This window comes from Electrophorus electricus, chromosome 26 (genome assembly GCF_041902795.1).
Source record: "Electrophorus electricus isolate QZ-2024a chromosome 26, ASM4190279v1, whole genome shotgun sequence".
In the NCBI taxonomy this organism is placed as follows: domain Eukaryota; kingdom Metazoa; phylum Chordata; class Actinopteri; order Gymnotiformes; family Gymnotidae; genus Electrophorus; species Electrophorus electricus.
Window position 1 is genome coordinate 10442871 of NC_137522.1, and position 13622 is coordinate 10456492.

At 47.7% G+C, this 13622-nt stretch overlaps 1 protein-coding gene across 4 annotated transcripts in view; it reads right to left on the reverse strand.

Moving 5' to 3' along the window:
* dennd1b (DENN/MADD domain containing 1B) overlaps nucleotides 1–13622 on the reverse strand; it is a 72672-nt gene that overhangs the window by 27197 nt on the left and 31853 nt on the right. For 3 of the 4 annotated variants that reach the window (XM_035523299.2, XM_081708157.1, XM_081708158.1), the window contains 7 exons: nucleotides 12125–12194; nucleotides 10162–10242; nucleotides 8476–8523; nucleotides 7200–7253; nucleotides 6993–7103; nucleotides 2092–2192; nucleotides 549–594 (listed from right to left, as the gene is read on the reverse strand). In XM_035523299.2, the coding sequence (XP_035379192.1) occupies nucleotides 549–594; nucleotides 2092–2192; nucleotides 6993–7103; nucleotides 7200–7253; nucleotides 8476–8523; nucleotides 10162–10242; nucleotides 12125–12194 (511 nt within the window). The remainder of the gene's footprint in view (nucleotides 1–548; nucleotides 595–2091; nucleotides 2193–6992; nucleotides 7104–7199; nucleotides 7254–8475; nucleotides 8524–10161; nucleotides 10243–12124; nucleotides 12195–13622) is intronic. The other variant, XM_035523300.2, reaches the window with a different exon arrangement.

A 13622-nucleotide genomic window follows, 5' to 3' on the forward strand; every position in this document is an offset into this window, starting at 1 on the left:
TCTCGACAGCCGCTGCTAAGGAGGCCCGTGTGCTGATTTGGTCTAATTATGTGCAGGCAGTTAGGGGGAGCATCACTAAAGCGAGTGTGAGGAACGCCGCTGGTGCTGGCGACTGTCGGCCTCGTCAGATCGCTGCCCGTGTGCCGCTATAGGTCTGCCTCTGGCGTCCCCCACACCCCCAACCCCCACTAAAACAGGAACCCGGTGGATCAAACACGGAGCGAGCCGTCACGTTCCAGAGGTGTCCGCGTGTTTCTGCTCTGGGCCGTGAGAGTAAACACTGCATCGTTAGGACTGAATTTCAAAGGACTCTGGCGGATTTTTAGGTACCGTTATTCTCCATCTGCTTTAGAATGGGTGATATGAAGTGACCGTGTGCCTACTGCACGAAGACGGTAAGGAAATGCTGGAAACAAGAGGCTGCAAGATGGTGTCGAGTAATGGATATCTATCAAATAATGGCTTGCCACTCAGTGGGGAAGATAAAGAAACACTTAGGTGAAGACAAACAGATGTTGAGCTACTGACAGTAGACTGATGGTGCTTACCTCCAACAGGCTCAGATGAACTCCAATCAAATACGGCATGGGCGCACTGTGGGACAGAGGCAATCCACAGGAATTAGTAACAGACCTAAGAGTAACGTGAACAATGGCTTACCAGGTGTGTGGGGGAAGGGGGTGACCATGGGCTGAAAATTTGTATTTTTTTTTTTTTTTTTAAACAGCAGTTGTTGTTTTTTTTGCCAAAATGAACCAAACAGACTCGCTTCAGATGATCTAGAAGGAATCGTCAAGTAGAGCAGCACAGGAGCGCAGCTCTCAGAAGCATAACCCCGCTCTCGGCATGAAGAAGAGCGGACAGAAAATTGACGAATATCTCTGGCAAAATGCGCTTAGGGAAGGAAACTTTATTAGCTTCTTTGGCGGTTTCCAGGAAGGGCCGCTGGAAGCGCGGAGGGTGATTAGTGTAATTGGGGCGCGCCACTCGGCAGACTCGCCGGAGCACAGAGAGAGGCAGGGCCCTGTAATTAGATAGCTTTGGGTAGCTGCTGCTACGGCTGCTCAATCAAGTTACGCTTCGCTAATGGGTTAGCCTCACCGCTGCATCTGCTATGGCCTCAGAGAGAGGGAACGAGAGACCCTGCATCCAGTGTTATTGCTAGCCATATCTGCAATTTCATTCTAAACGTCTAGTGCTAATCACTGCCATTTCTATCACCTACCACTGCACAGCCACTATCCAAGCAAGATATTCTTTGCATTGTATATTGCAACACATGAGCAGCTGAGTTAATTTTGATTTGATTTTATTTTTAATTCTAAAACAAAGTCTTGCAGGGGGATTTAAATTCTATTTTGTCAAGTCAACAGGAAGCCTTTCCAGGAAAGGAACTTTCTCTTAAGATGCAAGAGTCACTTTGGAGTTCTGATGAAGTGCAGGGCTTGGGAAAGGCCCAACACAGGCCGGGTATAGCAGCTGGCCGTAGAGGCGTGGCCAAAAGAGCAGAAGAGGCGCAGCCTAACAGCCCGGCCGGCTAGTGGGGCGTTAGCCCAAGGTCACAGTCAAAGGCCAGAACTGGCATGTGGTGAGCAGTTCTGGTAGGAGACGTTCCCCAAGCGAAAAGAGTGTGGAGCGCCAAGCAAGCCGGACTTAGCCTGGAGAAGCCCGCTCAGATTTACCAGGTTTCGGCCCGATTTGTACCGCTCAAATCCTTCAAGCTCTCAGACATACTGGAAGAGGCACTAAAGCAGCAGAAAGAATAAAATATTTAGGAAGGTTATTGTGAACGTTTGTTACATACACATCCCCGTTGGTAGGGTTCTGGCAGGCCAGAGTGGTACAGAATGAGATTTAATCACAGCACGCTTAGCCCTGGTCCAGAGCTCCGAATACAATGAGCCACCAGGAAACAGGCTGCGTGGATATCTGCATGAATCCTGGACGAGCCTTCTAAGAGCAGGTATGGGGATGTGAATAACGAACAGCAAAGCGAAACACATACACTGGCACTCTGCAATCAGAACCATGGGCAACCCTGAGTGAAGGCTGTCCAGACGCCACTCGATGTGCTCGTGTGTGTGTTCTTACCAGCAGTAGTCCAGCAGGTGGGGGGGAAGGACAGGGATGTAGATGTGTTGCCAGTGCATGGGGAAGAGCATGGTGGCAGCTCCGTGCACACATGCGGTTAACTGGAAAGTACACAAAACAATGACAGACAGACACACAGACACAGTTATGAGCAGTCATTCAGCAGAGCGTGGAACATGCTGTTCAGTGAACGGTTTGGGGGGGATTCTGCTTAATATGGGCAAATGCAGAGATAATTCATTAATTAAAAAGATATATTTTCAATTCTAACAAAACCATCACATGTATTTTAAACACATTTCCATTCTTTTTTATGTTAACAGATTTAGGATACTAAATGAAGATGTTCAAGCCAAGTGTTTCAAAAAATATATACATTTTTTTTAAATTTGACAGATATACTATTACAGTTTTAACATAGAATTAAAGAGCTGTAAAGAGTTTTAATAAGAAGTAAATACAACTAGTAAACAAAAAACCAATCGTTAATTGCACGGATGGTGTGGATGTCTGGTGGGAGAAAACCCACATGAACCCTCCTCACACTCTCATCCGTGCTCATGGCTACCTAGCGATTGTAATGACACACACACACACACACACACACACACACACACACACACACACACACACACACACACACACCTCCCAGATTAAAATAACATGATTAAATATGGAAAAAGAACAGAGGTCTGAAGGCTCCTCAGGGACTTCATTAGGGCAAATTGCCAAAGAATGAAACATGAGTTAGCCGAGAGAGACCGTGAGCCACTGGTATACCGCAGGGAGTCAGGCTGGGGAGGATCTTTTTTTTGGGGGGGGGGGGTGCATGACAATCGGCGCTTCCAATAATGTGTGAACCCCTGCACCAGGCCATCATGAGACAAACCACCCCCCACCCCATCACCCCCAGCGAAACCAGCCAAGTTTAGCAGCGGCACCAGGCCCAGCTTAAAGGATATCCATCCTTCCATTGCGCAAGGCCACGCAGGCAGGGGAAAGGACTCTATGGCTTTGTCATCACTGTGGTTTGCTTTAGTGAGTGGATCATTGGGTAAATTACATAAGTACTTTTGTATTCTATTCTAAACAAACAACAACAACAACAAACAAACAAAAAATCCACACCATGCTGCATACTACGAATGCATCCACTCTGACTTTAATTAACACAAAGTGAGACCTTGTTCTGCATATTTACATATGCAAATTTGATTTGCCATTTCTTTGTAAATGGAATACCTTAAACTGTGACATATCTAATTGTGCTTGGGTAATTTAGGACTAATAAATTAATATTACTTATTAAGCCGGGTATCAGGTGACATTCAAACCATCCAGACATTTCCGATTTTATCTTTTCTTTATTCAAATGACCCGACAACAATAAATGATTTTTGAAGGGTCAAATAATTGCTCACCCTTTTCTTTAACCACACAAAGAAGTTCCTGTCTAAATTGCTGTACAAAAACCTCTCTGTACCACAGAGACATGAAAAGTCAACTTGATAACAGTCCGATTCTTCCAACAAACCTTAACGACAAGTCCCACGGGGGCGAATAATGCTGAACTTGAAAGGAGTGGTCAGAAAAACAGGAAGTAATGAAAGTAAAAGAAATATTTGTGCAACTTGAAAAATTAGATGCTTGATTTTTTTTTGCTCTTCCATAAAGGATTTTTTGGCATTAAAGAAATAAAATGTTTAGTACTAATGAGAAAATGTAAGAGTGTGTCTAAAACTACATCTAACCCTCAACAATATTCAATTGCTGGAGCACAGCTGCTGATCAAATATTTGCCAAGCTTATAAATATTTAATGACAAAAGCCAAATGGCTTAAAAAAAAAAAAAAAAAAAAAAACACACACACAACAAAACAAAACATGTAGGTGTGTGTGTGTGTGAGTGAGATAGATATTCCATTGGATGGAAAAGCACAGATCACATCCCCAAGAACAAATGCTGGATTATGGCTTGTTTGGAAGCAGCACTGGGGCCCACTGGGCTGGATGGCTAATGAGCAAGCGTGGAGCATGTAAAGTGGAGGGTCTTCTCGGCACAGAGCAGCCCAGACACATGGCAGATTATACAGAGGTGACCAGGCTCAAAGGAACAACACAGCCCGTGCAGCCATTAGGGACCAGCCCCAGCAGGGAGCCTCCTACACGACCCGCACGCTCTCGCATCAGAGACGGACCGGGTACACTGTTGGGGGGAGGCGAGACGGGTCAAACCCGGGTCTCGGAGAACCTCTGCCACTGAGAGGTTTAAGGGAACAGGAAATATTTAAAATTTAAAATTAGTGTCGGAACTGCTTTTAAGTGAGCTGGGTACGTACACGAGACATAAGCTTTCCTTCAAGTCCTTGTTGTCAAGAGAGACCTGAAAAGCGTTTGGGTGTCAAGGCTGAACTGGTGGAAACCTAGATGACAGAGAAAGAGCTGAAGGAGCCTAGTAAGGGCTAGAGAATTTACACCGTGGGCGAAGGAGTCGCAAATGTCCATCAAGGGCAAAGGCAGCATTTTTAAAGATTTTACCCCATTATGGAAACCCTTTCCAAGGGCAAGTGGCATAACTGAAGCACTGGACTGAGTTTGTGGAGGAAAAATAAAAAATTTGGCAATGGTGCTTAAACTCACAGAGTAACTACACTGGATCAGTGACTATGTTCCATGTTTAAGGTGGGTTTACTGTGGGCTTTTCACCAGGCGCATTCTGTGAACACAAGCTTGGAAAGCGGTACCCAACGCACAGTCATTTACGACCACGTGAAGATGTTACTAAACAGCACCGTGGCAACAGAGAGCGTGTCTGTGGCAACATCTGGAAAGAAACAGGCCAGGACCGAAATTTCCTGATCTTCTGATAAGCACGGCGCTGCAGACAGCATCGCGCTGTTTGCGGGGCAGACTGAAGGTGTGATTCTCCCTGACGCTGGTGACAAACCCCAGAGTGTGTGTGTCATCCTCCCCCACCCCCACCCAGCGGGCTGCTGCTCTGCTGGTCCTCCGCCCTGCTTCCCAATTACCGCGGCTCCCCCTCTGCTGCTGTCGGCGAATGCGCACCACTCCAAGCCGAAGGCACCTCGATAACAAGTAGGTGGCTCCAAGAGGTGGGGGGAGGAGGGTATGTGGGGGAGAAAAGATAAGAAAAAGGTGCAGAGAGGCCAGAGAGGGGAAAACAGAACAGTGTGCTAATCCGTCGCTGTGCCGCATGGGAAGACGAGAGGACGCGGCACGGGATGAGAGGCAAGGATCAAAGGCGGGGGCGTGAGAGACGCTCGGAGGGAGAGCCGAAAACGAGGCCGCAGAGCGATTGGGGGAGGGGGGGGGCTGAGAGAGAGAGAGAGAGAGAGCGCGAGCGAGCGCAGGAGAAGTCGAAGGCCAAAAGGGACCTCAGTGGTGAGAGGCACGGGCCAAGCCTGGGATCAGCTCTTGTTAGCATACCACTGACAGGATGATGAGAAGGCTGCTGTCACGGCTCGGGGCCGGCCGAGGGGGCCTGGCCGATGAAACGCGCCACGGCCTCCCAGCTGGCTAGTTAGAGGCCGCCTGATGCAGCACAATTATACTGGCACATGACAAGGCTGCACGCGCCGCTGCCTCGCCGAGGCCGCCCCAGAACAGCGCCGCGTCTCACCTCTGCTCACAAAACAGCGATAAGTCAACTGATGCATCGTTGTAAGATCATGATTTATTCCTTTGCTTTCCGAGGCGGCCGAGGCTTGCGTGCATGTCCTGCTCGACTGACACAGCAGGTACACCCCCCCTCCCCCCACATTTCGGGCCAGCCTGAAGCATACATAATGTATGCCCTTCTCTCTCTCTCTCTCTCTCTCTCTCCCTCTCTCCCTCTCTCTCCCTCTCTCCCTCTCCCTCTCTCCCTCTCCCTCTCTCCCTCTCCCTCTCTCCCTCTCCTCTCCCTCTCCCTCTCCCTCTCCCTCTCTCCCTCTCCCTCTCTCCCTCTCCCTCTCTCCAAGAATGGCGGGATCTTGGCCCGAGCTAGACCATGTCCTTCCGGCCTTCCCTCTGGACCATGATGGAGATTAAAAAAATATATATTATGGTGCAATTTTACACATGGACTCGACACCCCCTCCCCCCCCCACCGCCTCACTCACTGAAGGGTTCGCTAACAAAGGAAGACAGACGGGATTGGGATCTGGAAAGATGAAAGGCTTAAGTGAAGGAGAGGCCCTAATATTGACGAGCTTCACACAAACCACACTGGCATAGTGGTTTTACAGATGGGCCAACCTCTCCTCCTGAAAAACAGTAAATCAGGTAAATCAGCGAGAGCGAGAGTTTGAGGGGAGGGGGAGGAGGAGAGAGATAAAGAGTGAGAGACTGAGGTAGATAGGGAGAGCCTCTACCTAAGAGGCTAACAATTTAGATGTGCTAAGCCCTCGCGTCAGTGAGCATGTGGAATGAGCACGGCGGGCCGGAGGAGTAGAATACTCAGCAGCTTGGGTCATCCTGGCAGGCTCCCCCCGGGTCCGGCTCCACCTGGTTCCGGCTCTGTCGGCGGGACTCTCTCTCTCTCTCTCTCTCTCTCTCTCTCTCTCTCCTGCCGCAGATAAGTCCGCAAGCAGAGATAGCGCACGCATGACCTCACTCACTGCTTCTCCCTGAGCTGTCAGGAAGGTTTGACCCCCCCCCCCCCCACACCTCCCCACACATGATAAGCATCCACTCCCTTTCTGAGGGAAGAGGAGCCGGACAGAAACTATGCGAACGAGCTGGAACTGTACTAACTGATAACATAACGCCCGGCTGACGCTGGTGCGAACCAGCCATGAAGTCTGAGCAGGGAAAGAAGCACAATGGGAAGTTGGCTCGCTCGTGTACACTTCTGAGGCCCCATGCGCCTGGGGGGTGCTGGGGGAATGCGAGGGGCTCACCGTGCTGAGCTTGCTGGACGTGATGATGACGCGGCGCTCATGCAGCAGGCTGGCGTACAGCTGCAGCATGTTGGTCACATCCACTGCCACAAAGTACTCCGTCAAGTTCCGCTGATGGCCAAAGCAGCAGGGTGTATTAACAAATGAATAAAACAGCTTTACCTACAGGTTTCTTACACAGACGTCATTTGTGATGATTACACTCACACTTTCAGGTATGGTTGGGAGTCCGTTAATATCCGGCACTATGAAGTAGGAATGCTGCGGGAAACAGACAGAGAAAACAGTGTCAGGACATTCTGAAACAGGAGAAGCATCCCTCTTCCACGACCACCACTCTACAGAACAGGTGGCAGAACTTTTCTAATGGCGCATGGCACATGAGCTGTGGACCCCCGCCCCCGCTGGCGCTACCGGAGGAGGAGAGTGCTCCTGGTGCACGGAGAGGAAAGTCTTTATTAGGAAGGCACGAAAGGCAACAGCCATGTTGTGGCAGGATCAGAGGAGTCTGCCCAGCGCAGGCGAGCAGGTTTAATGTCTGGATCAAAGGGGCTCCGGTGCAGAGATCTCACACTTGCGCCAACTTTAGAGCTTTTGTTTGTCTGTGGCGTGTTCGTCTTCCCCCTTCCATCGCGCTCACTCACTCCCTCTCTCCCCAGGCTAGGCCATGCCTCATTGTGTGTGAAGAGGGCCCATCTGTTGCTGAGTGCCTGGGTTCAACTTTCTTGCTTTTGCATATGCTCAACAAACAAAGGCAAGTTTATGTCATGTAATACAAAAAAAAGGAGCTTAATTTGAATTATTTACTAACAGTACTGAGATCGAGTTGTTACGAAACGGAGGGAACACCATAAAGCAGTCTAACTCCTGTTTCACTCCTGTGTCAAGACAGCGGGGGAGTAAGACCCTGTTTGGAGTGCTCCTTTTACATACACACACATTTTATTATATATATATATATATATATATATATATATATATATATATATATATATATATATATATATATATATATATATATATATATATAAAAATAAAATTATAAATATGAGAGAGAGAGTCCACAGCCCAAAAGTGAGAGGAAGAAGTCTGTGCACTGTTGCCCATAGCCATCCCCAAGCATGTGTGTTTACTTTCCCACACAGAGCACCGGGCTGGCCTCGGTGTCGCAGGCTGCAGATCCAGCTGGCCGCGGCCGCAGTTCCGCACCCATGTTTATAAAAATCACACATTATCAGAGCGCCTGCTATCACTGTGCTCGGCCAACTCGTCTGCTGGTCTCTCTGGTGCAAGCAGAATCCTAGATACCCGCCTCCCTCCTCACACGCACGCACGCACGCACGCAAGCGCACAAACGTGCCCGCACAGACACGCGCGCGTGCGCACACACACACCAGCACACCCAGTAGCAGAGGGAAGCGCTAGCAGCACCACAGCCCTTAGTGCATAGTCCCAGGCTCGACACGATCGCACCCATTCCCACCTTGGCACTGAAGGTCCAGAGAATGATTTGCAGGGGTGAGCTCGCCACCTGGTGAGAGACAGCCCACAAGCACACTTAAAAACGGAGGCCACTCCGAGAAATCCCCTGTGATGACCCAAGCAGACTCTCCCAATGGCTTATGCAGAGATGCTCTCCACGGAGGCTGGCTAACTAAACTCTCGACTCCGGCAGGCGGGTGGACGGGCCACAGCCCCGGGACGGATCCGTCACCCACTCCTGAGCAGGGACCCGGTGGAGCTGTATTAAAATGATTGACTGTCATGGTTAGCCTGTGTTACTATTCCACGGTTAATGCCAAAAACGAATTTTCTTTATGAAATGTCTAGCAGTGGTGGCAATAAAAAGAAGTTATTCAGTTACATGTCGGGGAGGAGGACACCAGCCATCGATCTAATCTGTCACTGCTGCCTCTTGAGCAGATATTTAAGCACTCTCAGGGCTGGGGCATGCTTACATTTTCTGAGCAATGTTTATATAAAAACACTGAATATGGGTTCATGAGAAAAGCATCAAGGAGATTTCTTGAGTGCTGCCTTTTGCTTTTAGTGCTAAACTAAAGAATCTTTTTGATATTCAAAAAGAGAATACAGTAGTGGGGAAGAACATTAATCATTCAGGAAGTTTGATTGTTTTCCAGAACAGAAGAAACAGATACCAAGATCCAGGACGGTTTGTTTTCGCCATATTTTAAAGGGACGGCGCTGGCTTCCTGAGCTCCAGTGGAAAGCCTCCTCTCCCATGCAATTAGTAGTGCAGTTTCAGATTCTCTAAAGTTTAGGCTCTCTGTACGCCATTACCACACTCCTGCCTCTGCACTTACCAGCATGTGGCTTCCTGGATCTTTTGCAACCTGCCCCAGGGCAATATGCAAACCCTTGTTCTTGCAGGGTTCATACTCAGAAGGAGATTGCCTTTTTTTTTTCTTTTTTTTTTTAAGATTTTTACCATTTTGAACATATTGCTTAGTCAATTCCACATCAAACTTTGTTCCAGGTCTGAGCAGGTAACCATGTTAAAATTTGTTGTATTTCTCAGGGTAAAAGCAAGAAGCAAGCATGGGGTTGTAATCAAATCTAAGGTGTTTATGTGTGTGTGTATGGTTTAACTATACCATTAATGCATGCTGAAATTACCAATATTCACAGTATATGAAATGATAAATAAACAGGTTATTTATATATAAAAAACAAACAAATTATTCACTCACACACACACACACATATATACACACAAATATGAATCTTTTCAAGATGTTCTGAATAGTGCTTGATATTGTTAATACGTTTCTGTTTACTTTCATTACAACCATTGCGCTATCATAAATATAATCACTGTAACTAACCAAAGAATGCCTAAGCCCTGCTGTCAAGAAAGGTCAGCTACATCACTTGAATTCCACCACATTCTAACGGCTCCACACACATCTTAAAAAAAAAAAAAAGTTAAAACATCCCACGGCTAGTATTACCTTCTGGTATGTCAAACTTCACACACACGCTCTTCTAGCACTGACAGCCAGCTCTTTGCGAGCGCGCTAACCTGCGCTGAGGCTACACCTGACGATTCGCCATTAGGGTTAATGATGTCCAGCGGAGGCTCATCAGCACGATCGGCGGCAGGAGCCACTTTCCAAATGAGCCGTCAGCTCTCGTCTCGTGTACCTACCACACTCAGACTCACGGGCGTGTTCGGCTTCGGCACGGCCAGCTCGTACAGCGTCTCCAACATGTCATTCAAGTCGCTTTCCTGGGAAAGAGACAAAAGGGAGGTAAAAACCTCAGTGTTAAAAGGGGGAAAGGAAGCACAGTAACGCGGCAACCGGCGACTAATTGTGCGTACGCACGCACGCACACGGTATCCCTGAAGCAAGCCCAAAGGGGGAGGAAAAAACATCCGACTGACACGCATTTAACAAGCGATCCTGAGGTTAAAAGACGGTAAGCTGGGCCACGGCAGACACTTATTATTCTGCTGATGATTTATGGCCACCATCGTCTGTTTGTAATTAACCATACGTCTTCACTCAGAGAAGGCGGCGTTTTGGAAGCCATTGGAGAAAACGTGCCGCCGCGAAACAGGCCCCTGGATTATAACGCTGCCCTTTTACGAGCGCTTACAACAAGGATACGATTTACATTTCGGTCTACGTAATATAGAACCACTGTCCTGCAGCAGCAAAAGACATGGACAGACGAAACAGTTTTATTTTACAGCTAATTGCATCTGGCTTTTTCTTTTATTAGTTCTTGTGTGTGTGTGTGTGTGTTTCAGCACAGCGCGGGCTGCTGTCACAAGAGCCTGGATGCTCACACGCATGGTCAGTAACGCAGCCTGAGGAAACACTTCATCTACCCTTGCTGCCTTAAACCGTCATCGCTCCCGTCCTCCCTCGTCAGTCAACATCCGCTTCACGCGCAACGCCACACACAAACGCAGTCGTGCACATCCACACACTCACCAAATAACTAATCCATTTAGCACACACTTTGTTAGACAGTTGCAGTGGGGTTTTTGCTTGGCGCGGGCGGGGGGGGGGCGGGGAAGGAATAAAAAGTGGCCGAAAAACAGCAATACGTTCACTTTACCGCATCCTGCATTAAAAAAAAATCCAGCAATAAAGACCATAAATAAATAAAAACTGTAGTAAGATATGAAACAGTTAACTTTTCTCTGAAATAGAACGAAATAACGGACAGCTGAAACTAGAGCTTGCGCGGTGGGTGGGTTGCCGATATGGAGCAGCGCAATGTTTCGTGGCCCCTCTGACTCCCAGCGTAATTGGCCTGTGATCTGTTTGTGTTAAGGAGCTTTCGCCCCTTCTCTTCTTGCTCAGTAGCTCTGCTAAGCATAGCTGCCTGACAGCCCACTGATACGGCAACTTCAAGTCCCTCCACATCCCCTCTGCCCTGAACGCTGGTGCTTTCAAGACCACGCTTTTGGTTTTTTCTTGTGTTTTTTTTTTCTCTTTTTTCTGCAAGCTGTATATTTCACCCTCACATTTCTCCCTCTGTCCCAGCTCTCCCCGGCAAGTTACGGTACGCTTTACTCTTTGCGGGGTGAGGGTGGGGAGCACAACAACGAGAACAAAAGGTTTGGCACAGTGCATTTCCCTGCGATTTGTTTTCCAGTAAATCACTAAGGATTGACTTCCTGTTCGATGTTTGCTCTGGTAAATGTCAACAACAAAGCAAAGTGGAACACGAGTGCGCGGCACGGCGCTGCCTGACGAACTGGGCTGGATTAGCCGCATGCCGGCGCTTTCCCCTTCTCCGCTTTCTTCACACTCCACCGCCTAACAACCGAGTTCGGCTCTGCAGCCGTGGCTCCTTCCAAACTCAGGATGGGCCTGAGGAGGGAACCCGTCGCGGGCTCAGGCCTGCCGCTTCCATTCTCGGGATGTTGGCGGTTTGCTCAGCAGAGGGCCCCACACTCCATGCAGCCACACGAAGCCGTGACGTCATAGAAGAACATTTTATGAGCCCATATTAGCTTTTCAGAGTGCCAGTGTGAGAATGTGTCCAGAGTCTGATACACACTGCAGCTGCCAAAGCAGCACTGAATTGTACAAACTTTTGTTTTTTCCCCCTGAAAACCCATCATCTGATCAGAAGACCCCTGTTAAACTCACCTGGCGTTTCATTAAGTAGTCTGCCAGGGTATTTAGCAGTTTGTAGAAGATCTCAAACCATGGGAGATAGCTGTAAGACAAAACAGAGAGACACACCATATCACGAACAATGGAGATGAGGGTAATTACGGCACGTGGCCGTGATGCACAGAAAACGACTCCAGGTGACGGGACTGCTGCCTCTGCTGAAGTCAATCGCAAGAGTCCCACAAGAGTAGCCACCAACAGGCAGTCTTCCCTCCTGTCTCACCTTGACATTTAACCCAGCGGCTTTGGGCTTCCCTGGGCACGTTTAGCTGTAGTGAACCATCCCCATTATCGTATTCTTTGTACACGCCGGTATCCGTGCTAGAAACGTTCCAGGCAAGGCTGTAGTTTGAGAAGCGGTGAAGAGGCAGGTAAATAAAAGGATTTGGTTTCTTCAACCAAAAAAAAAAAAATAATTATTTTTTTTTTATTTTTTTTTTTTAATCCCTGACTGGGCCACTGTAGCCTGTAATAAACCAAAGCATGGAGAGGTACAAAGCAGCATGCGATGGTTTACAAGCATGCCGTGTCCAGGTGTGCCAGGGCAGACCATGCGTCTTACATTAGCCACTACGGGAGGGTTTTCTTCCCCTCACCATTTAAAAAGATGATTCCAGTCTGAGCCGACTGAATTAAAAGAAGAAAAAAAAAATCCAGAATAATTTACACTGTATCCATGTTATAACAAATCACACAATACCTCGCCAAGAGATACAGTATCGTGTATCTGCAACATTGTGCATTTTGTTTAGCTTGACAGAATCTTGGCAAAGTTGACAGGATTCTGTAGGTGGAACAGGGCCAAGATTTTGTTTTGGCATAGAGGTTGGCTTAGAACACACCATTTATTTTGTTATGCAATCTAATGGGGGATAAAAATGTGTCCTGCTTGTGTGCATGTTTCTGTCCTTAAACACAGGCTTGATTTCATGCATTTTGATGATCTTGAATCTCACAGTTAATTAAAACTGATCACATTATTTGGACCTCACATTTTACTCCGAGGTCATCTAAATTTGATAAATTCTTCTAATTGCAATACATTCTTCATCATTTGCCTGGCTATGGCTAAAACTGAATGAAGACCTTTATTTAATGGATGATTAAAAAAAGTTAAACAACATAAATGCAGCCCTTTTGTACCATTTTTTTTGCTTGTTTGGAAATCTTCACAAAACAGGTTCCATATCCAGACAGGATATGATGGGAAGTCTTCCCCCCCCCCCCCCCACACCACATTTTGCATGGGTCAGTGAGCACTCTGGCAGACCGGAATGAACAGACAACAAGAAAAACAATAAAGTGAACGTAATGCAAATTTTTCATACAGCTTAAATCCACAGAGAGGGCCTGTGGCGGGCCGTTCCCAGGGTCATGCACTCGAGCGCAAGAGCTAGAAGTCTGAATGACCATTAACCTGAAGCAATCAGCTCCTTAAACACTACTGTTTTGACATCCACTGGAAGATTCT